Below are 24696 nucleotides of genomic sequence, written 5' to 3'. Positions count from 1 at the left end.
TCTATAGTAAAAATAGATTTCATTTGCATTTTGGAAGGAAAAGTTTGTGTAAAACTCCTTTGAAATCTTAAACTCAGAATTTTTTTTTATGCATCTTTTGCTTTGGCAACCATAAATGATTTATGACCCCAACAGTGTTAATTTTTCTACTTTTTAAAGAATTGATAAGATTCATCTATAATTTATAGGAGGCAAACAACTGGAATATTAAAAGCCTTAGAAACAGTTTGTGGGTTCAACATTGCCCTGGAGAAATGCTTGAGCAATTCTATTTTTCTAGGCATAGCTCAGAATGAGAAAAAAGTTCAAATTAATAAAATTTTGCTAAATATTTTTTGACATCTTTCCATTCTTATCTTTCTCCCTGTTTGCACCACTCTCAAGAAGTTACTCTTGCCTTATCTCTCACATTCCAAAACCTTCTCAGCATCTAGATGTAAGGAATGGTGGGAAAAAAGAAGGGATGAAGGAGCACTGATTGACTCACAGATAGTGTCCATAACACTGATGTTGTCAATATAGAAATGATGACTTCATCCAACTTACTGGTTATTCTGGGAATTCTGATCTGTTCACTACTGGTCCCATCCCCTCCATCTGTCATGGCCTTAATTTCAATAATGTAGTCCTCTTTCATAGGCAGCAAAAGTTCAGCTGAAGTTTTATTTGTGCTCAGCACTTGGACATTATGTTGACTGCTAGTCCTGTAGAAAACCTAAAATTCATGAACAAATACCCTTATTTATTACATTTCTCACTTTTGTCTTCTTCATAGCACTTATTCCTCTGAAATTACCTTTATTTATTTTGTCTTTCTATGCCCACCAGAACATAAGTTCCATTTACAGTTCTGTCCATAGCTCTTTAACTAGGGATTAGCACATACTAGAATCACTGAGGTCTCAGATTCAAGAACGTGGGGAAGAGTGAACTTCTGTGGAAGAGTTCTGCTGGCTTGGGTATTTGTAAAGCTGGAAATATAGGGCAGGGCTATACTGTATGGATCTTAAATTAGAGCTGAGGAAACCCTGGTGGCAAAATGGTTAAGAGCTACTGCTAACCAAAAGGTCAGCAGTTCAAATCTACCAGATGCTCCTTGGAAACTCTATGAGGCAGTTCTACTCTGTCCTATCGGGTTGCTATGAGTCGGAATCGACTCGATGGCAACGGGTTTGGTTTTTGGTTTTTTGAGGAATTAGAGCCAATATCTTTAGTTGTTTTTTAACTAGTATGCGGGTGAGCATCAGAAGTAACAAACTGATTAACTTAATGAACAATTTATAAACATTTTGTTCCAAACCCCCCATGTTAATAGAATGACCTCACTTAATATATATTCAAGAAATAATTCTGGAAAATACCTTTTTTTAAAAAATAAGAAGCTTGATACCTGTATGTCAAAATTACATTACAGAAACCATGTTATCAACATTTAGAAAAATTCATCTAAGCCTAGCTTTCCTGGGGAAATAGTCCCAGAAGTAAGGAAAGAAAGCATAGCCAATGATACAACTTACTTTATATCCTGTTACTTCTGATTCATTCTCCATTGCTTTCACTTGCTCCCAATTAAGTAACACTTTATTGTCTGTAGCATTCCAAACAACATTTCCCGGTGGCTGACTGGGAGCTTGAAATGCAAAATGAGAAATTAAAACCAATTTGAGCATGGAGTGGTATTTTCCATGGGAGCAGATAAATGACTCACATAGGACGCTACCTGCAATAGTGTAATGTCTCTTTAATAATGCATGGACTGTAGACAAAACCAGAAAAAAATAGCAGAGTAAATTTCTTTTTATAAAGAAATTTCAGTTAAATTGTGAGATAATTCATTTTACCATATTCATCATATTCTTTAGGGAAAGCATGTTGATGGCGGAGATAAGGAAATTCCTTTATCCACCACTAGGGGGATGCTTGGCGATAGGCCAAGACAGGCAGGCACTGTGACCTGTTTTGAAATGTATGGAGGCTAAGAGAAATTGCCAAATGAGCAGATTAAAGTTGCAAGATATGAAACGTGGATGATTTTTAAGCCAGTCTTGTATGATGAGATGGGCAAAATGTGAGGTAATCAAAAATAAGGATTACTTAGATTTATTCTCACGAAGTAATAGCTACACATGTGAAATATTGCAGCTGAGGGAATATATTTTAAAGTCTTCATTTGCCAAGTTTAAATTAATTTTTGAGAAAAATAAAGCAGCACACTAAAAAGTTAATGAGAATTCCATTAGAGAATTAATGAAACTCTCTGAGGTTCATAAACTTGGATTAATAGTTCAGCTTCCTCTCACGAACACTGGGTAGCAAAGTCATGCTAAGGGGGTCAATAGCATTTGTCAACAGCAACAAAGACAGGACACTAAAAATTTATTTCTTGTCAATCACAAATAACAAACATCGTATTATTCATTTGGCAATAGCCTCATAATGGCCCAAAACAGTGCTGAAATATGTTGTGCTTGTGGATTTAACCACAGAATGTGATTTGGTTAACTGAATTTGTAATGGGAAAATGATATAAAAGATTGGCTATCTGGAGAAATTTCTAAACATCATTGACTCATGGCATGAAGGAAAGACGGCTGGAATTACAGCTGGGAAGAGCTCTCAGATGCATGTATGTGACTAAGGACAGTAAACAAGACTGTATTCCCTGCGGATTCTTTTGCTTAACGTCCGCTCTTTGATATTATTCTCTATCGCCTTTAAAATCTTGTGATTCAGTATTAACAATGGACTTAAGCCAGCTATGAGTATTCAAGCTGCAATGCTTTGATAAACAAAAAATGTATAATGGCAATTGCTCAATGTTGAAATACTGATGACCCTGCTCTGGTGGCTCAATCCAGTTGACATGAGTACATAATTATTAGAACATTTCCCCAAATTCTGTGACTTCTGTGGCCTGCCAGCACTATAAAGGACAGATCCAATTTGATACAGCTCAGATAACATACTTCAGCATGGTGTGTCCTACCAAAACATGTGCTCCTGGAAGTTAGAGAAAACTTGAGTAATTTAGGTTGAATCACCCATCTGAACACCAGCCTTGTGGAAGAAATGACTGCAATATAACTTTGGGATTTGTCTTTCATGAATCCCAAAATAGGTTGAGTTGAATGAGCTCAGCCTGCATTAAACACGTTTTGAAAAGACAAAAAGAATAAACAGGAGAAGAGAAAGGAAGAAAAAATAAAAGTTTGTGCTGGGTGTGATTATCCTTATTTTGAATCACATTGGTGTTTCCTGAGCATCAGATAGTCATATACCTTTTTCATCATTTTTGCTATTTAAAAAAAAAAAAATTGACTGATTTTTGAAAAATGTAAATATCTATTTTAGCCTTGTACCAAACAAGAATAATCATAATGAGATTGATATGATAGTTACAGTTTTCTGGTACTCTCTAAAATAAATTAAGAATTATTAAACTTTAAAACATGTTTGTGAACCACCCTTAAAATCATCTCTTATCACCACTGGTAAGAATAATCCAATCTGGCAAATTCTGGACAAGATAAATTTTCCTTCTATCCTCAAAATTCTATTATAAGCAACTAATGCTTATTAAACACCTGTAATGTGTTAGACATTGTAGAATGTGATTTTATATAATTCACTTAATCTTCATTAAATTGCATTGCAATAATATCCATTTCTGTACACGGGTAATCAGGGCCTAGAGAGTTTTTTAAAAAAAAAAAAATCCTGTTTACCATAACACAACTAGTAAGAAGTATTAGGTGGATTCAAACCAGCTCTGTTTAATTCCAAGCCGATGATTTCCATATTGAATTATGCTAACCATCTGTGAAGAAGCCCTGATGGTGCAATGGTTAAGTGCTTGGCTGTCTTGACTGGTAACGTAAAAGTTGTTGATTCAAATCCACCCAGCAGCTACATGGGAGAAAGGCCTGGCGATCTGCTTCCATAAAGATTACAGCCAAGAAAACCGTATGGGGCAGTTCTACTCTGTCACATGGGGTCACTATGAGTCAGAATCCACTCAGTGGCACCCAACAACAACTGTCTGTGACTTTAAATCTTGAACGATTGACAATAAATTTATAAATGATGTAAAAATGAGTGCTAAAACATATGCATTCCAAAATTCACTCAGTGCTCACTTTCTTAGGAATGACTTTCTTCTCAAGTTGAGCCTCTTTTCATATACCAGGCCCCTTTTCTTCATAGTCCTCGTTATAGGTACAATTTTTGCATTTAATTGTGGTTTTATTTTTATTAACATCAGTTTCCTTAGGAAACTATAAGTTCCTTGCAGGCAGAGACAATGTTCAGTTTGGTCTCTGACATAGGTATGTCCATATGTTAGTTTTTATTCATTAGTCCAGTGCCATGAAAGAGTAAGTATCAACTCAGTATTTGTATAGGATTGACTAATGCAAGAAACATATAGTCAAAGATTAAGGAAACCCTTTTGTAGTATTATCAAAAAACAAGTTTGATGTATTTCCTATGTGCTCCCTGAGGGATAATTCATGCAATGACAAAGGAAGATTCTGCGTGGGACAAAGATTCAGAAGAAGAATTGATGAAAAGGAGTTTACCATGGTGGCACCGGGACAATATATGGCTGGTCACGTTTCTCAAATGTGGCATATTAGAAAGTAGAATGAATTTTCCAGTTACATGGTTGAAAGTTCTCCAGAGACCATCCCAGTAACTGCTATAGATTTTACAAAGACAAAACTGGGACAAGTCAAATTGGCCATTTGACTTGAGAGTTGAGGTTGAATATGGACAACGATATTTAGAACTTAACACAAAGAAAGAAGATAACAAGAAAAACAGCAAAACACTTGGTGTATTACTTAAACACTTAAATGGTTTATTGAAGAAACATCTATAATGCCTGAATACGAGTAAAGAGTTACTGGAAAAATGAATAAGGAGGTGACCTCTGGAGCAGGTTTTGAAAGATGAATATACATTTTACATGCAGAGGCAGGGGGAAAGGAAGGCATCCCGGGCAAAGGGATAAACACATGCCAAGGCACAAAGGCATGAAGCAGCATGGTGCATCTTAAAGCAAGTGACCAAGAGCTGAATATCCCTCTATTACTAACCAACCATAAACACTCTGACCGACTCATTACAAAACTTATTTCAGGTATGCGTTTTTTGCAAATTGATTGGTTTGTTTTTATTTCATTTTGTTTTTAATAAACTTATTTATTTTTATATAATTGCTTTGTTTTCATTTTTACAGAATACTTTTCATGGCTACTATCTTGCAATGGAGAGTATTACTGATTTTCTGTTTATTCAATGATATAAAGTTATCTATTAAAATAAATATATTTAAGTGTTAAGTATTAAAGAAAATATATTAAGCAAATAAAAATACAGGTTGCTTTTGAGTATATGGCAAAAAATAATGCAAAGGGTCAGTGAATGACCAGAATTTGGAAGCAACCACCAACCTGTTGCCCTGGATTTGACTCCAACATGTGGCAACTCCATGTGTGTCACAATAGAACTGTACTCCGTAAGGTTTTCAACGGCTGATTTTTGGGAAGGAAATTGCCGGGCCTTTCTTCTGAGGTGCCTCTGAGTGGGCTTGAACTGCCAATCTTTCAGAATTTGGAAAGCACTGGGGCAAGTTATGAACAAAGTGAAGTATGCTTACTATCCACTTCAACCTTCCCATTAGTATTGTCCCTTCCACTGTTGATTTCCAACCTCCCAACCATTTCGTTACCTTGTTTGAAAGCTTAAATGCCCTTCCTGTCTCTTTATGGGGTCAAACCTCAAGTTTGAACAGCGGCATCACTAAGGGGGTACAGACTGCATTGGATGACACTGACAGAGGGGGTGACACCAAAATTGACTGTCTATAAAATTTCTATGCATGGTTTCAGAAGAAATTTATTATTTTTTATAACTACATCCCTGTAGTTAGTTGTAACAATAAAAAATTTTTCGTAAGCCCAGCTTACATGTATCACTATACCTACAAGGCTAAAACTCTATGCTAATTTACTTTTTGAACCTTCTAACATGCCGCAGTCAGAGCTTTCATTATTACCCAATTACAATGATGCTTTCAATCATGGTTTTGTCTGCATGTGCTACAAGCAGGCACTGTTATTTTCTTTGCTGCTGGTGTTTTTATAGTCACTGGTTTTGTCAAAATTTCTGGTGTTTTAGCAACAATATTGTGGTCATTAGCATGGGGAGGGTGATACCATGAGCTGCCACACTGGGTGACACCAACCCTAGAGACGCCAGAGTTTGAAATCCTTTTCTTCCACAATCTCTCTATATCAAGACTACCCATGTGTTCCAACAGAGTCATCTTATAATGCCACAAGAAAGATCTACCCAATATACTAAAGACAAAGCTCTGGGTTCAACGTGGACATTTACAAGTTATGCATCCTAGGTCCACTCTCATCCTAAAAGAAGTCACAGTTTCACAACTGTCAAATAAGGAGAGCAGCTGGTAGAGCTGCTGTCAGATTAAAAGATACAGAATAGATGAAACACGTTATAAAGCTTTCAAGCAGAAGCTGCAACCTGAAAGCTCATCAGCCAATGCCAGCTGACAGATGTTTTCTGTCTAACCTAAACATGGTATTTTAAGGAGCCCTGGTGGTGCAGTGGTTAAGCGTGCGCCTGGTAACCGAACGGTTGGCGGTTCGAACCTATCAGCTGCTCTGGGAAAGAAAGACCTGGCAATCTGCTTCTGGAAAGATTTCAGCCTTGGAAACCCTATGGGGTTTTCCACCCTATCCTATAAGGTCACTATGAGTCCAAATTGACTCGACGGCAATGAGTTTGGTTTTTGGTTTGGTAAACGTGGTATTTTAGATTTTTTACTTAGTTGCTGTGATGGTTAAGATTGTATGTCAACTTGGCTAGACCATTCTTCTCAGTGTTTTAGCAGTTGTATAATGTTGTGATCACCCCCATGATGGAATCTGCTGAGTGGTACTGGCGGAGGCAGGGCCTGTGGCAGCTCACCGCCCTCTCAGTTTCCTCTCTCTGCCTTCCGCCGGTTACCTTCTGCCTACTCGCCTTGCCAAGGTTTTTGGCTTGTTCCAGACTCAGCAGCTGCCTCTTGTTGTCTCACCTCCGGTTCGTGGGACTTGAGCTAGCAGCTTACCTGTTGATCTCGGAACTCATCGAACTTCTCAGCCTGCAAGCAAGAGTCCGGTTCCCCGACCTGCTGACCTTGGGTTCGCCAGCCCCTGTAGCTACATGAATCAGGAGAAACCTGATTGTCTTGTCTGCTGATCTTGGAATTCACTGACCTTCACAGCCTGTGAGCGGGAGCCCCTCTCCGACCTGCCGACCTGCCGACCTTCTGACCTTGGGTTCACCAGTTTCTGCGGCTATGTGAACTGGGAGAGGCCTCTACCCTGATCTGTGGACTTGGGACGTTTTAGCCTCTACAATTGCGTGAGCTATTTCCTTGATATAAATCTCTGTATATATATTTATACGCTTTACTGGTTTTGCTTCTCTAGAGAACCCAGCCTAAGACAGTTGCCAACAGTTAAAACTTGGGAGCTCTCCTTTTAGATCTAGATTTCTGCCTTCTTCTGGAAAATCACAAGATCAGAAACACTGGGCCTAGGCTGATGATATCAAGAACGGGCTGAAGTTAAGAAGAGATCACCCACCCACCCACTGCCTCCATTCCTACTCAGCCCTTCCACCTGTTTGCATTGGGCTACTAACCAAAAGGCTGGCAGTTTGAATCCACCCAACAGCACTGCAGAAAGAAAGCCCTGGCGACCTGCTTCCTAAAGATTATAGCCAAGAAAACCCTATGGAGCTCAGTTCTACTCTGTAACACATGGGATTGCCATGAGTTGGAATTGACTAGATGGCAACGGGTTTGGTTTTCCAGTTTTGGCCTTTGAAGGCATTTGATTTCATGATTCCTCTTTTTAAACAAATGCTAGTTTTCAGTAGTTTTTATACATTTTTGAGAACATTTTATTGACGTATTTATGTAAGTAATCTATCTGGGTGCAATAAATCTCTAAAATGTAACTCTGATCTTTTTATTGCAATAAAGGTTTAAACCAAAAAAAAAAAAAAAAAAAAAAAAACAGTTGCTGTGGAGTTGATTCTGACTCGTAGTAAGCCCATCAGTGTCAGAGTAGAACTGCACTGATTTTCAATGACTGATTTTTTGGAAGTAGATTGCTAGGCCTTTCTTCTGAGGCCACTCTGTGTGGACTCAAAACCCCAACTCTTGGTTAGCTGCTGAGTGCTTAACCGTTTGCCCCACCCATGGCTGTTCTATAAAGGCTTAGGCTTGTGGATATTGAAGAAGGCCATATTGAGGAAGGATTCAGGCAGTAAAGGAAGATGGAAGGCAATGCAGGGATCATTAGAGATCTATCGGGTAACTTAGACATAATCTTGGATCCTTTAGAAATACTTTATTTATAATCCTGATTTATTGGCTCCTGGCCTAGGTTTATTATTGTTTAAAATCTTTGCAGGACCCCATGCGAGGACTGGGTTTTCCTGCCTCTCTGACATAATTCTTGGTCATGGGACTTCCTGCCTGGACCTACTTCCAGACATACCTCTTCTTCCCATTGGCATCTCAAAGGCGTCAGGCTTGGCCATGTGATTTGTTCTGACCAATGCAATGTGAGCAGAAGTGATACGTGCCACTTCCAAGCAGAAGCTTTTTTTTTTTTTTAAGGGAAATAGAAAGTTCATAATCGACATGTGGTTTGAATGAGAAAGAAACATTTGTAGCTTTTAGCCACTGAGGTTTGCTGGTCTGGAGTAGCCTAATCTGACTGATAGAGCTATTGACCATGAGTCCAAATGGCGTTAATGAACTTTTGTAAATGCATGGAGGCAAGTTCTGAAGTAGGAATGGGCAGGAGACAGTTGATAGCATACCTCCAAGGACTTCTAATTTCATCTTTCACATTCTACCCTGTAGGGGAGCCCAACCCAGAATTGGCTGATTGAGTTCCAAACTTTATCAGAACTAGCTTGATTTATGGTCTACATTTTTTATTTTTTTCAGAAATCATTTATCAACTTTCATATTCTACAGAGTTTTTCTCTTTTAACTCAAATTTTACTGTTGATAGTATGATAAAATAGAAAAACTGGTAAAACTAATTCTAATATAAAGGTGGCATGTTACTAGATTAATATCACGATGCTAATTGACAGGCTATAAAATTATTTCAATAATTTGGACAGTATGTGAAAAAAATATTATCCGGTGAGGTTTTTGTTGTTGTTACTGTTCTTTTAGCACCACATAATTCTTCTGTGGATTTGATTATCAGAATCTTCAACATTAGCTTTATACATTTTACTTATTCTTCAGACATTTGTGTACAAACAAGTCATTACTATAAGGCTGTTGACTGGATGAAGCTGGAGATATCAGACATGTCTACCAATAGGAAAATGGCAAAATAAAATGTGGTAAACTGTCACAATGGAATGTTATACATACACTGACATATTTATGAAAAATTATTAATGGCCTAGGGAAATAGTTATGATATCTAACTAACTATATATACAACATGACCTCTATTGTGTAAGCAAAACATTCTATACAACAAAAGTCTGGAAAGAAAAAAAACAAAAATATTAATGATGTTATTTCTGAGTGACAGTGGTGATTTTTAGTAGGCGTGAATATTGAGTATGTTGAATATTCCATGGACTGCCAAAAGAATGAACAAATCATTCTTAAAAGAAATACAACCAGAATGTTCCTTAAAAGTGAGGATGGTGAGACATGGACTTGCTTATATTGTACACGTCATCAGAAAAGAACAATTGCTAGAAAAGGACATCATGTCTGGTAAAGTAGAGGGCCAGTAAAAATGAGGGAAACCCTCAATGAGATGGAATGATTCAACAGCTACAACAATGGACTCAAACATAACAACAATCATAAATACGGCGCAGGACCAGGCAATGTTTCCTTCTGTTACATATAAGGACACCATGAGTTGGAGCTGACTAGATGGTAACTAACAACTAACAAATGGTGGTTTTTCTTTTCTTCTCTATCCATAGTGCTGACGGTGAAATTGGCATTTACTTTCAAAATATGGAATTTTAAGAACATATACTTGCTGTTATCAATTATACAAAATTCAATATATTTCCCAACTCTTTCCTTTAGCCAGAGTGAGATGAGATGACTTAAGTGATAAGTGGTTGCTATCACCAGTAGCTAGGAGATCGATCGTGCACTTGAACTTCACTTGAGATGACAATAATCAGCATTTGTAACTAACTGCTTAAACATGTGGCATTGGCAGACATCAAGTAACTGAAAGCCAGTTTCTTCCAAGTAATGAGATATATTTGTCTTGGAATCATCGACACTATTATAAATTGTTATGGATTGAATTGTGTCCCCTCAAAATATGTGCTGGAATCATAACCCCTACACCTGTGGATGTAACCCCATGTGGGTATAGCGTTTTGTTGTTGTTCTTGTTGTTATATTAATGAGGACATATCAGTGTAGGGTGTGTCTTAAACCCAATGATTTTTGACATATAAAAAGAGAAGATTAGGTACAGAGAGAAGCAAGCACCAATAGGGGAAAAAAGATGTCATACAACATGGAAATGTCCAGGGAACTGAGGAATGCTGGAAGAGACATGAATCTTCCCCCAGAGTTGACAGAGAGAGAGCCTTCCTCTACAGCTGGTGCCCTGAATTCAGACTTCTAGCTTCCTGAACTCTGAAAAAATAAATTTCCGTTTCTTTATAACATCCATCCATTGTAGTATTTCTGCCACAATAGCACTAGGAAACTAAGACATAAATAGATTATTGTTTTTTTTAATCATTGGAAATGTGCTCAAGTTTTAAAAATACAACAAAAATATCTACTTACTTCTTAACTCATTTGAAACTCAGAACTAAGACTGGCTTTGGGGTCCAACCTAGAAAGTCAGGGAAGATGCTTTTTGTTTTCAATTTCAAGGAAATTCCCTTGACAAAAAATTCTCCTTCTTTGGATAATGAAAATATTAGAGTTTGTAAACTATAAGTAGAAAGATTTACAATAGTTAGGAGGATTCAAAGACAAGTGGGATAGATTTCCAAAAAAGTGCCTAATCACCGAAAAAGTATACAGTTTATATAATTTATACTTTTGAGCAGAAGAATTACTTGATTCTACATTAGCTGGTATTTCCCATTTTAATCCTGGTAAAGTTCAATATTATATTGTTATCTTTCTGCAGAGCTTACAAAAATTAGAAATAACTTTGTCCATATGCAGGAAAAGAACAACTCCTAAATTTGAGCTACACGCATTAATAAGCAATGTATACCACTGTTGTCTGTGTGATCTGTGCAATATAATACACAAACATGAGTAGGTCACATACATATGTGGTATGTGATACACAAACAAGTCAGCAAATAACATTAAATCACCTAGAGAGAAATTCCCTTTTAGTCTTCCCATTACTTTAAAGAGTAAGTTGGATTTGGAAGCTACTAGGTCTTTAACTATGGGGCATCAGTACTTGAGTGGTAGAATTCTCATCTTGTGGGAGACACGATCAGACCAATGCATGTTATGCACAGCCACTACCCGTCTGTCAGTGGTGGTCTGCATGTTCTGCAGTGTTTAAAAGCTACAGTTGCTAACCAAAAGGTTGGCAGTTCAAATCCACCAGCCACTCCTTGGAAACCTTACGGGGCAGTTCTACTGTGTCCTATAGGGTTGCTATGAATTAACATCAACTCAATGGCAATGGGTTTGTTTTTTTCATGATGCTGAACAAGTTTTAGCAGAGCTTCCAGACTGAGATGGACTAGGAAGAAAGTCCTGGAAATCAATTTCTAAAATTCAGCCAGTGAAAACCCTATGGATGGCAACAGTCCAATCCACAACCAATCAACAGGACAGTACAGGACCAGGCAGCATTTTGTTTCACATGCATGGGGTCATCGTGAGTTGGGAGCACTCAACGAGAGGTAACAACAACAACAGGTCTTTAATATCACTCTAATACCAATGTCACAAACAAAGAGGGTGCAGATTCGGGGCTTTGTGCAGGCGAGGGTATGTTGCCAGTGTTTAAAATGGACAACGGTTTATTTTTTATTGTATTTATTAGTAGTAATAGTAGCAGTCATATTTAACTTACTACTTTGTTAAAATCTATTTATGGCAATGATACTGGTTCTCAGTTGCTCAAATAGAAAGTAGTTTTCCATTTTCTTTTTAAATTTATGTAAGTAAGGTGGAGCCAACATAGTTCTATAGACAGAAGGACCATGCTATCCCTCTGCAGCAAAGACCTGTAAAACTAAATAGAACAGATACAAACATCAATCATGTAGCCTTAAGCATCAAATGAAGGGATAAAGAACTAGATCACTCACTGAATGGAAGAATAAACTGACAAAAAATAAAGAATGAGGAGAGCTATGGAGTGGAGGTCCCCTGCCCACTAACGCAGCACAGATTTGTGATATTTGAGCACAACCACCAACGACTCCAGACACGAAGTACAAGAAGGCAACTTCACGGAGCTCCAAAAAGGAGACAGAGCACCCAGTAACCAGAGATACACGCTTTCCCAACCCCTATCTTTCTGCCCTGTACACTGCCTCTGCCGCTTTCCAATGGGCCATTGTTTCACGGCCAGAAGACTCCAGATCACTGCCACACCAGGTTCACCTCACCCCCAACAGCCAGTTATGACCCATAAATTCCACCCCCCCACACTTCTCTGCACCTGCCCGGCCACACCATAGCTGAGAGACTGACCCTGCCCACCTGTACAAGGTGTTGAGAACTATTGTGCCTACAGACAGGCAAGCAACAAAACATGCCCAGCCTGCCTGCCCAGACAAAAACCAAATTAAAAAAAAAAAAAAAAAAGGCAGGACGAAACAAACCTACGATCAACAAATGAAGAAAATAAATCCTGAATGTCCTGGAGACAGCAGACAATATCAATATATATAAAAAACAGGACAAGATGGCTCCAGTAAGCAACCAAAATAAAACACCAGATGACCTTCCAGTAGAAAAAGAGGCACTGGAACTATCTGATAGGGAATTCAAAAGTCCAACATTCAGGGTTCTTTAAGAGATTAGGAAAGAGATGAAGAAAAACCCAGACCAAACTAGGGGAAAATAGACAAAATCATAGAAAATACAGACAAAATCAGGGAAAACATACACAAAGAAATGGAAGAATTCTGGAAAACAACATAAGAACAAAATGTGAAAATAAATGGTTAGAAATGATACAAAATCAGTAATTAAAAATTCAAAAGATAACAAGATTTCAAAAATGGACAGCAATATAGAAGCTTTTAGGAGCAAATCTGAAACAATGTAAGATAAGCTCATTGAAATTGAAGACAAATCCTCAGATACCACTTTGTTTGAGGAAAAATCAGAGAAAAGATTGAAGAAAACCTAAGAATTAAGTGGGATACAATCAAGAGCAAAAATTTGTATGTGATCAGAGTTCCAGAACAAGGAGAAAAAATTGAAAACACAGACAGGATCATTGAAGATTTACTGATAGAAAATTTCCTTAATACCATGAAAGATGAAAAGCTGACCATCCAAGAAGAGCAACAAACTCCACATAGAATAGATACCAAAAGAAAGTCACCACAACATATCATAATCACGCTTGCCAAAACCAAAGACAAAGAAAGAATCTTGAGAGCATCTCAAGAAAAATAAAAAGTCACATAAAAAGGGGAAACAATAAGACTAAGCTCTGATTACTTGGCAGAAACCATGCAGGCAAGAAAGCAATGGGATGACATATAAAATACTGAAAGAAAAAAACTGCCAACCAAGAATAATACATGCTGCAAAACTTTCACTCAAATATGATGATGAAATTAGGACATTTCCAGAAAAAATCAGAAACTAAGGGAATATGTAAAAACAAACCAAACTTACAAGAATTATTAAAGGGAGTCCTTTGGTTAGAGAACCAACATCAGACAACAATTTGAATTTAGGACACAGGACAGCATCAGCCAGAAACCAACCTAGGTAATGAACTATCAAAGATAAAACAAAACTAAAATACTTACAACAGGGAACCAGAGATGTCAATCTGTAAATGACAACAACATCAGAGTAGGAAAAGGGGGACTAAATGGTGTAGGTATAAAACTTTCAAATGGAGACGTAGTCAAGACGATATCAAGTAATAAAAGATTGGTTCAAACTTAGGAAGACAGATAAATTTCAAGGTAACAACAAAGAAAGCTAACAAACTCACTCATGAAAATAAAGAAGAAAAACATAAAATCTCAGTAAACAGAAAATCTACAAAAAAGAAAATCCATAAACAAAAGGAATTCAGCACAGGAGAGAAGGAAGAACAAAGAAAACATCAGTACCGAAAAAAAAAAAAAAAAAAACTACAAAATGACAGCAATAAACTCATACCTATTGATAATCACACTGAACATAAAGGGCTTAAATGCACCAGTAAGGAGACAGAATGACAGAATGGATTAAAAAAATAGGACCCATCAATATGCAGTCTACAAGAGATATACCTTAGAAACAAAGACATAAATATATTAAAAATCAAAGGATGGAAAAACATATATCAAGTAAACAGCAAGCAAAAAAGAGCAGGAATAGGAATACTAATATCAGATAACATAGACTTTAAGACAAAATCCACCATAAAAGATAAGGAAGGACAGTATATAATGATTATAGGGACAATACACCATGAGGACATAACAATAATAAATATCTATGCACCAAATGACAGTGCTCCAAAATATATAAAACAAACTAACAGCACAGAAAAGAGAAATTGATAGTTCCACAAGTAGTAGTAGGAGACTTCAACACTCCACTCTTGGTAAAGGACAGAACATTTAGAAAGAAACTCAGCAAAGATATGGAAGATCTAAAGGCCACAGTCAACCAACTTGACCTCATAAACATATATAGAATACTCCACCCAACAGCAGCAAAGTACACATTCTTTTCCAACACATATGGAACATTTTCCAGAATAGACCACATCTTAGGCCACAAAGCAACCCTCAACAAAATCCAAAACACTGACATAATACAAAGCATCTTCTCTGGTCACAATGCCATAAAAGTAGAAATTAATAACAAGAAGAGCAAGGGAAAAAAAATCAAAAACATGAAAACTGAATAACACTTTGCTTAAAAACCACTAGGTAATAGAATAAATCAAAGATGAATTAAAAAAATTCCTAGTATCAAACAAGAGTGAAAACACATCATATCAAAACTTTTGGGAGATAGCAAAGGTAGTATTCATAGGTCAATTTATAGTGATATATGCACATATCAAAAAAGAAAAAAAGGATAAAATCAAAATGTTAGCTTTACAACTCATACAAATAGAGAACAGCAAAAGAAGCCCAGAGCACCATAAGAAAGAAAATAATAGAGATCAGAGCATAAAAAATGAAATAGAGAATAGAACAACAATAGAAAGAATCAACAGAACCAAAAGTTGGTTCCTTGAAAGGATCAACAAAATCGACAATTACTGGCCAAACTGACAAAAGAAAAACAGGAGAGGAAGCAAATAACCCAAATAAGAAATGAAATGGGGGACATGACAACAGAGCCAAATGAAATAAAAAGGATCATAACAGAGTACTATGAAAAACTGTACTCTAACAAATTTGAAAACCTAGAGGAAATGGACAAATATCTAGAAACACACTCCCTACCTAAACTAACACAAATGGAGGTAGAAAATCTGAATAGGCCCAAAACAAGAGAAGAGAATGAAAAGGTAATAAAAAAAACTCCCAACACAAAAAAAGTCCTGGCCGAGATGGCGTCACTGGAGAATTATACCAAACATTCAGAGAAGAGCTTACACCAGTACTTCTCAAATTATTTCAGAACATAGAAAATGAAGCTAAACTTTCAAATTCATTCTATGAAGCCAGCATAACCCTGATACCAAAACCATGAAAGACACCACCAAAAAAAAATATATATCACAAACCAGTATCTCTCATGAATATGGATGCAAAAATTCTCAACAAAATTCCAGCCAGTAGAATTCAGCATCATATTAAAAAAAAAAAAAAAAAAAACCTCCACAACCAAGTGAGATTCATACCAGGTATGCAAGGATGGTTCAACGTTAAAAAATCAATCAACATAATGCACATACGAATAAAACAAAAGAATCACATGATCACCTCAATCGACAAAGAAAAGGCATTCGATAAAGACCAACACTCATTCCTGATAAAAACTCTCAATAAAATAGGAATAGAAGGGAAATTTCTCAACATAATAAAGGGTGTCTATACAAAACCAACAGCCAACATCATTATCAACAGAGAGAGGCTGAAAACATTCCCCCTGAGACCAGGAACAAGACAAGGATGCCCTTTATCACCACTCCTATTTTACCTTTACATTGTGCTGGAAGTCCTAGCTAGAGCAATGAGGCTAGAAAACGGAATAAAGGGCATCCAAATTGGTAAGGAAGAAGTAAAACTATCCCGATTCACAGATAATATGATACTATACTTAGAGAACCCTAAAGGCTTCATAAGAAAACTACTGGAACTAATAGAAAGATTCAGCAGAGTAGCAGGATACAAGATAAAGATACAAAAATCAGTTGGATTCCTACACACCAATAAAGAAAACTATAAGAAGGAAATCAGGAAGGCAATACCATTTATAAAAGCCCCTAAAAAAATAAAATACTTAGTAATAAATCTAACCAGGGATGTAAAAGACCTATACAAAGAAAACTACAAAACACTACTGCAAGAAACGAAAAGAGACCTACATAAATGGAAAAACATACCATGCACATGGATAGATAGACTCAATATTGTGAAAATGTCAATTCTACCCAAAGCAATCTACAAATACAATGCAATCCTGATACAAATACCAACAACATTCTTTAATGATATGGAAAAAAACTATTCATTAATTTTACATGGAAAAGAAAGAGACCCCAAATAAGTAAAGCATTATTGAAGAAGAAGAATGAAGTAGAAGGCCTCCCACTACCTCATCTCAGAACCTACTATAGAGCTACGGTAGTCAAAACAGCCTGGTGGTGGTACAACGACAGACACATTGACCAATGTAGCAGAATTGAGAACCCAGATGTAAATCTATCCACCTATGGTCACCTGATCTTCAACAAAGGCCTAAAGTCCATTAACGGGGAAAAGACAGTCTTTTCTAACAAATGTTGCTGGCAAAACTGGCTGCCCATCTGTAAAAAAATGAAACAGGACCCATACCACACACAAAAACTAAATTCAAAATGGATCAAAGACCTATATATAAAAACTGAAATTATGATCATGGAAGAAAGAATAGGATCAATGCTAGAGGCCCTAATATATGGCATAAATGGAATACAAACCATAACTAACAATACAGAAACACCAGAAGATAAGCTAGATAACTGGGATCTTCTAAAAATTAAACACTTATGCTCATCAAAAGACTTCACTGAAAGAGTAAAAAGAAAGCCTACAGACTGAGAAAAAAAAATTTTGGCTATGACATATCTGACAAAGGTCTAATCTCTAAAATCTATAGGAAAATCTAACACCTCTACACCAAAAAGACAAATAATCTAATTTAAAAATTGGCAAAGGATATGAACAGATACTTCACTGAAAAATACATTCAGGTAGCTAACAGACATATGAGGAAATACTCTGGATAACTAGCCATTAAAAAAAAAAAAAACAAAAAAACACCAAACCTGTCGCTGTCAAGTCGATCCTGACTCATGACGACCATATAGGACAGAGTAGAACCACCCCCATAAGATTTCCAAGGAGCTCCTGGTGGATTCGAACTAGCCATTAGAGAAGTGCAAGTCAAAACTACATTACTGGCACAAATCAAAAAAACAGAAAATAACAAACATTGGAGAGGCTGCAGGTAGATTGGAACTCTTATGCACTGCTGGTGGGAATGCAAAATGATGCAACCATTTTGGAAAACAATATGACACTTCCTTAAGAAGCTAGACATAGAAATACCATACAATCCAGCTATCCGACTCCTAGGAATATATCCTAGAGAAATAAAAGCCGTCACACGAATAACATATGCACACCCATGTTCACTGCAGCATTATTCACAATAGCAAAAAGATGGAAACAACCTAAGTGCCCATCAACAGATGAATGGATAAACAAATTACGGTTCATACACACGATGGAATACTATGCAGTGATAGAGAATAATGATGAAACATGGATGAATCTGGAGGGCATTATGATAAGTGAAATAAGTCAATCACAAAAGGACAAATACTGTATGATACCATAATTATAAAAACTCATGAAAAGGTTTACACATAGAGACAATCTTTGATGGTTAGGAGGGAGGGGAGGGGTGCAGATGGAAAAACACTAATTAGACAATAGATAAATGGTAAGTCTGGTGAAGGTTAAGATAGTACACAATACTGGGGAAGTCAGGACAACCTGACCAAGTCAAAGTCATAGAAGATTCATAGACACATCCAAATTCCCTGAGGGATCCAGTTACTGGCCTGAGGGCTGAGGACTATGGTCTCAGGGGACATCTAGCTCAACTGGCATAACATAGTTTATAAAGAAAATCTTCCACATCCTATTTTGGTGAGTAGCGCCTGGGGTCTTAAAATCTTAGAGTGGCCATCTAAAATACCTTTACTGGTCCTACCCTGTCTGGAGCAAGGGAGAATGAAGAAAAGCATACACAAGGGAAAGATTAGTCCAAGGGACTAATGGACCACAACTACCACCTCTTCCACCAGACTGAATCCAGCACAACTAGAAGTTGCCCAGCTACCACCACTGACTGCTCTAACAGGGAATCACAATAGATGGTCCCGGACAGAGTTAGAGAAAAATGTAGAACAAAATTCAAACTCACAAAAAAAAAAAAAAAAGATCAGACTTAGTGGTCTGACAGAGAGTAGAGAAACCCTGAGAGTGTGGGCCCTAGACATTCTTTTAACTCAGTACTGAAGTCACTCTTGAGGTACACCCTTCAGCCAAAGATTAGAAAAGCCCATAAAACAAGCAATAATAAATACAGTTCAACCATGTATACAAGATTAAATGTGCACACCAGCCCAGGGACAAGGATGAGAAGGCAGAAGAAGACAGGAAAGCTGGACGAATGGAAATGGAGAACCGAAGGTCGAGAAGGGGAGAGTGTTGACATGTTGAGGGGTTGGCAACCAGTATCCCAAAACAATTTGTGTATTAATTGTTTAATAAGAAACTAATTTGCTCTGTAAACTTTTACCTAAAACACACACACACACACACACACACACACAGAATTTATTTAAGTAAAAATAGTAAGTTAATTTTTAAGAAAAAAAATTAGAGGCAGCCCACAGAAATGGCAAGAAATTGAGAAAGTGATTCACATATAAAATTTGGAGAACCTTGCCTTAAAATATACCCTGAACAGTAGCTTAGAGTGGAAGATTACACAATTAAATTGTATATAGGAGAACTTTAAACTTCCAAATTATGTGTTTGAGGCAGGAATAGTCATTTTATCAAAAAGCTCTGAAATATTCTGACTCATTTATTTTAGTGCTTGACTTACGCATATTTTATTTTTTACTTCCTGAAGACATACTTAATTGGTTTTCTTAAATCCAGGCAACTGATTTTGGCTCAACCTACATGGATGAGCATATTATTTTGAAAAGCAAAAACTTAAGTGCAAAACTGGGGTTATATAAGTGGATATACATGGATAATAACCAGTGAAGGCATAAAAAGACAGAATCCCCTCATTCCAGGGGAGAGGCTGGGCATGTGTTCCTGGCCAGGTGAATCAAATTTTTCTATCAATTGTCCACAAAACTTGGTTCAGGGATGGGCATTAACTCAAGCCGAGCCAATAAGAATTCTACTTGGCCCTGAGTGGAATAATCAGGAAGGTGTTGCCCACTTTTTCCTGAGTGTTCTGTTGAGAGAAAATAGGCCTTAAGGTGCAAGTGTCAATACTGCTACCCTGACGAGGAAACCTTTGGAGAATGATGGCCACATGGAGCAGAGCCAAGAGAGGGAGAAAGTCATGCTTTACTCAACCAGTACTTACTGGGCACAAACTATGATGACTTAGCTTCTGGAGACAGAGCTCTAGGGGAAAGAACAATGTGCAAAACAGGCAAAATACTTGCCTTCAGTGAGCTTGTAGTCTAGTTAGGACAGGTTGGAGAAGACAATAATAAAATAAAGTATGTACAAGATATAGTATGTTTGGTGTGCCCAAGAATAAAGCAGTGAAGGAGATAGGGAGTATCAGGAGATGAGGGGCTGCAGTTGTGATATGATGACCAGGTGGCCCTGAGGTTACAGGACAGTGAAGACCTGAAAGAGATGGGGAAGCATGCCCCGTGGCTATCTGCAGGAAGAGCTTTCTAGGCAGAGGGAACAGCAAATGTAGAGGCCCTGCTCAAAAATGGAATGATTAGGGTGGAGAAAAGTAGGAAATAAATTGCAGCAGGAATTGGAAGATGGACTGCATGAGGCCCTGCCTGGCATTTTAAGGATTTGGCATTTATCTGGAGTGGGATGAGAAGCCATCAGAAAGTTCTGAGCAGAAGAATGACAATCAGCCTCACTATGACCTAAGGAAAACAGGGGCAAAAAAGGGTTGAGAAGTGAGGGGCCATTGCCCTGATCCATGGGGCAGCTTGCCCAAGGGTGACTGAAGCCGATACAATTAGAAATGGTAGCTTCTGGATAAATTTAGAAGGTCAGATTCTGGACTGGTTGTAGGGTATGAGAGAAAGAAAAGAGTTGAGAGTGACTCTGTGATTTCTGGCCTGAACAACAGAGGTAACAGAATTGAATTTACTGAGATAGGGAAGACTGTAGAAGGGACAGGTTTTAAATGGGGCAGAGGGAGAAGTCAAGAACTCAGTTTTAGAAATGTTCCCTTTGAGATCCTACTAGACAGCTCTTGAGGATGTTATTTGCATGCTTGTATCAATCCATACTGAAAGCTAGAACTATCACTTAATTTTTCAGTTATACAAACGAGAATATTTTCCCTACGTATTACTTCTTGCAAACTCTGAGCATAAACCTCTCAATATGTTTCATTTAAGAATCCAATACATTTTATCACTCATAAGCCATCTGCAAATTCTCCTTATCGGTCCCTTTAGATAGGCGTTGTTTAGAGTTAGCTCCCCTTAGGTTGCAAGTGACAGAAACCAGCTTAGATTACTTTAAGAGGCTAATTAGTATTTAATTCAGAAATGCTTTTTAAAAACACGAGTATTTGGATGTCAAAAATTAAGTGTTTAATGGAAGCTAATGTACTTGAGAATCCTTGTGTTATTTTACATTAAGCAAAAATATCACCCAAGATCTGTACTGCCATAAAGCTTTGCATACAGGATTCTATGATTACGAATGTGTGAAACTCGCACATTTTAAGCAAGATGGTAAAGGCCTACAGCATATCTTTTGAATTTACAATGAGTAGTCAATAATTCATAACATGCATTTTATTAATAATAGTGCTTTAGGCTGGCCTGCTTCTTTAGGTTTATTCACTTCAGCCATCCATTCGACATTTAATGAGTAGCTACTATGTGCCGTGTTTGGGTTGGGCACTGGAGCTGGGTGAACAAGGCACAGAAGAACTCTTTCCCCATAAAGCTTGCAATCCAGAGAGGAAGACAGATTGCAAGCAAGTATTCCAAAATGCTATTTTAGTTCTTTATGCCCGAGGCATGAGAATAATTTACTTCATAATGATAATAACAAAAGCCTCACCCAAAATTCTATATAGGATTTGAAACTAAACCCATGTCAAGAATGACTATTAAGAGCTACCAGAAACCGTATTAGAAACGGTTTTCTTTAACAGATTCTTTTGCTTATATTTTGGTACATGTTTGGGAAATTATTTTTAACACACAATTTAAAAATTAACACAAGTCCTTTATATGTAATCTTAAAATGATTATGGACTTTAATTATCTGTATGAACCTACCACCAAATGTAGGAAACTCTTCCCTAATAACACTGACAGATCAATATGCAGACTCTAGTTAAATTGCAGCAATAGGAGAGCATTACTTTTGGAGGGATTTTATTTAATTGTTGGTATTCCGATCAGACTATAGCTCCATAAGCTCAGGAGTCCTGTCTATCTTTGATCACCTTAGCCAGTGACTGTGCAGAGCAAAATCATTTACCTTAAGCTAAATGAATCACGAATATTCTAATTGTATCATTGAAAGAGAAGAAAACACTTAAAGACCAAGCCTGGGTTGGACGCCTGTCCTGTTGTTGTTGTTAGTTGCCTTTGAGTCGACTCCAACTCATGGCGACCCCATGCGTGCACAGTAGATCTACTCCATAGGATTTTCAAGGCTGTCACCTTTCAGAAGCAGATTGCCAGGACTGTCTCCTGAAGCACCTCTGGGTGAGATCGAATCACGAACCTTTTGGCTAATAGTTGTTTAACGGTTTGTGCCACCCAGGGTCTCCTATCAGATCTCGGGCAAGTTATATAATCTCTGCGTGCCTTAGTTTCCTCATCTCTAAAGCTAAGCTTCTGATAGCTTCCAAGTCATGGTGTTGCTGTGAGAGTTAAGAATCAATACATCAAGTGTGCTTCGGACAGTGACAGGAACATGCTCAGTGTTAGCCATCATCATCACTATTGTCATCATGTGCAAATTTCTACTTTAGATTGGGTATTTATATGCTATTTCTAAGTTATGAAAGAGTTTTTGCTTCTTTTAAAAATTTTATTTCATTCATTGTACATTATCTTGACACTTCTGTTGATTTATAATCCATCTCTTCCTTTTCCTTTGCCTTAACAATTCACGTAAGTTCTTCACCGATTCCACCATGATATCACACTGTCTTTTACAATCATAATTTCCTGGCATGTAATCACATCAATTATTAAGTCAGAGGAAAGAGCCAGATAAACTTGTTTGCATATATTTTTGTAATCAGAATTTCTGACTGATGTTGTGCTTTGAATATACAAATAATGATGTATATTTAAACTAGAATTGTTATTGGGAAGACCAAACATATTTAGTGAGAAGTTCTAAATACAGAATATTTTCAGTTTGAGTATTTTTAAACCCAAATGAATGTTCTTTGGTCTAACCACAACCATATGTTATGAATAAAGGTTGCGTCAGGCTTTCACTAATAATTACTTAAAGGTGATGCTTAATTGTCACATTAGCTGGTTGCTTGCAAATGCATGCTTTAAAGGGATTAAAATGATTTTTTGATAAACTTAATGCTTATTATACTAGTAAGCTGGTAGTCGAACTCTTTTTTCTATAGATAATGCAAAAATAAACATTAAGATTCCCTGATTAAATTAACAGTGGCAGATTAAAATCCAAAGTGGTAGAATGATGTTTTATACAGATTTTCAATTATCCACAACAATGCTAGTCAATGATAATCACAAAATTGTGAATAAACAGAATTGGTTTTTTTATTATTCAGGTTTTTAGCAACAAATGTATGCTATAAAAATCTGGGAAGCTTACATGAAATGTAGCATGGCATTAATGAAATTTTCCATCTAGCAGAAGAGTCTCATTCCTGTATAAAGCCAGTTAAGCAAACACTTTTAGTGAATTAATACACTTTGGAAATAAATTAAGACAAAAAAACTTTTTTTTAGTAAGTAAAATCACTGTATCATTATACTACAGCTGGTTAATCACTCCACGGTTCACTTTTCTCACCTTTTAAATGAAAATAATACTAGTACCTACTTCATTGTGTTGTTACAAATATTAAATGTGGGAATGTCTATAAAGCACTTGTATATAAAACATTCTCAATTGCTATTAGCTAGGAGCCCTGGTGGTGCAGTGGTTAAGTGATAGGGCTGCTAACCAAAAGGTTGGCAGTTCAAATCCACCAGCTGCTGCTTGGAAACCCTATAGGCAGTTCTACTCTGTCCTAAAGGGTCCCTATGGGTAGGAATCGACTTGACAGCAACAGGTTTGGATTGGTTGGTTTGATGTTGATGACAGTGATGCCAATGCAAAAGGCTGCATTGTGATAAAGTAGCAATATTATACTGCGACTAAACACGTATCTTTGCTGCCAGTTTAAATATTTGTGGGAGACTAGGAAATTGCAAAGAACGGAGTTTCTTGTAGACTAATTTAAAGTCGTATTATGTGTAACTCGAAATTGGAGCTTGAGAATTTACCTGTGAATGCATAGCTAACAAAGACTCAGTTTTGAAGACAACACTGATGTCTCTGGTTAGATTTTTTAAAGTAGCAATAAGTCAAGTGGATCAACATCTTCTGATGATAACCTCTTAACATACACTGCCATCTTTTAAATAAAAGAAAAAAAAAAAAGAAGAAAAAAATTACTCCTGATTCTTTGGCCTGGATTTTAGCTTATTCATACTTATCAGAAATCCTCAAGTTTTAGGGAACTTAAAATATATGAAAATAAATCCAGTTACATTTATCACATTATTGAAAGCCATGATCCTTTCAATTGCCTCATATGCATGGGAAAGCTGCACAACAAAAAAGCAAGATAGAAGAAGAATTGATGCCTTTGAACTGTGGTGTTGGAGAAGAATATTGAATATACTGTGGACTGCCAAAAGAACAAACAAATTAGTCTTAGAAGAAAAACAGCCAGAA

The 24696-nt window shown here is 37.0% G+C and overlaps 1 protein-coding gene across 1 annotated transcript in view; it reads right to left on the bottom strand.

Moving 5' to 3' along the window:
- Positions 1-419: 419 nt before the first annotated feature.
- CNTN3 (contactin 3) overlaps positions 420-24696 on the bottom strand; it is a 207183-nt gene continuing 182906 nt past the window's right edge. Inside the window, exons 18-19 of the mRNA XM_023727915.1 lie at positions 1518-1630; positions 420-715 (exon numbers count right to left, since the gene is read on the bottom strand). Coding sequence (XP_023583683.1) covers positions 431-715; positions 1518-1630 — 398 coding nt within the window. The 3' untranslated portion in view covers positions 420-430. The remainder of the gene's footprint in view (positions 716-1517; positions 1631-24696) is intronic.

The sequence above is a fragment of the Trichechus manatus genome, unplaced genomic scaffold (genome assembly GCF_000243295.1).
Source record: "Trichechus manatus latirostris isolate Lorelei unplaced genomic scaffold, TriManLat1.0 scaffold00020, whole genome shotgun sequence".
Classification (NCBI taxonomy): domain Eukaryota; kingdom Metazoa; phylum Chordata; class Mammalia; order Sirenia; family Trichechidae; genus Trichechus; species Trichechus manatus.
Note: the sequence above shows the minus strand (reverse complement) of the source record. Positions and strands in the feature narration are given on the sequence as shown.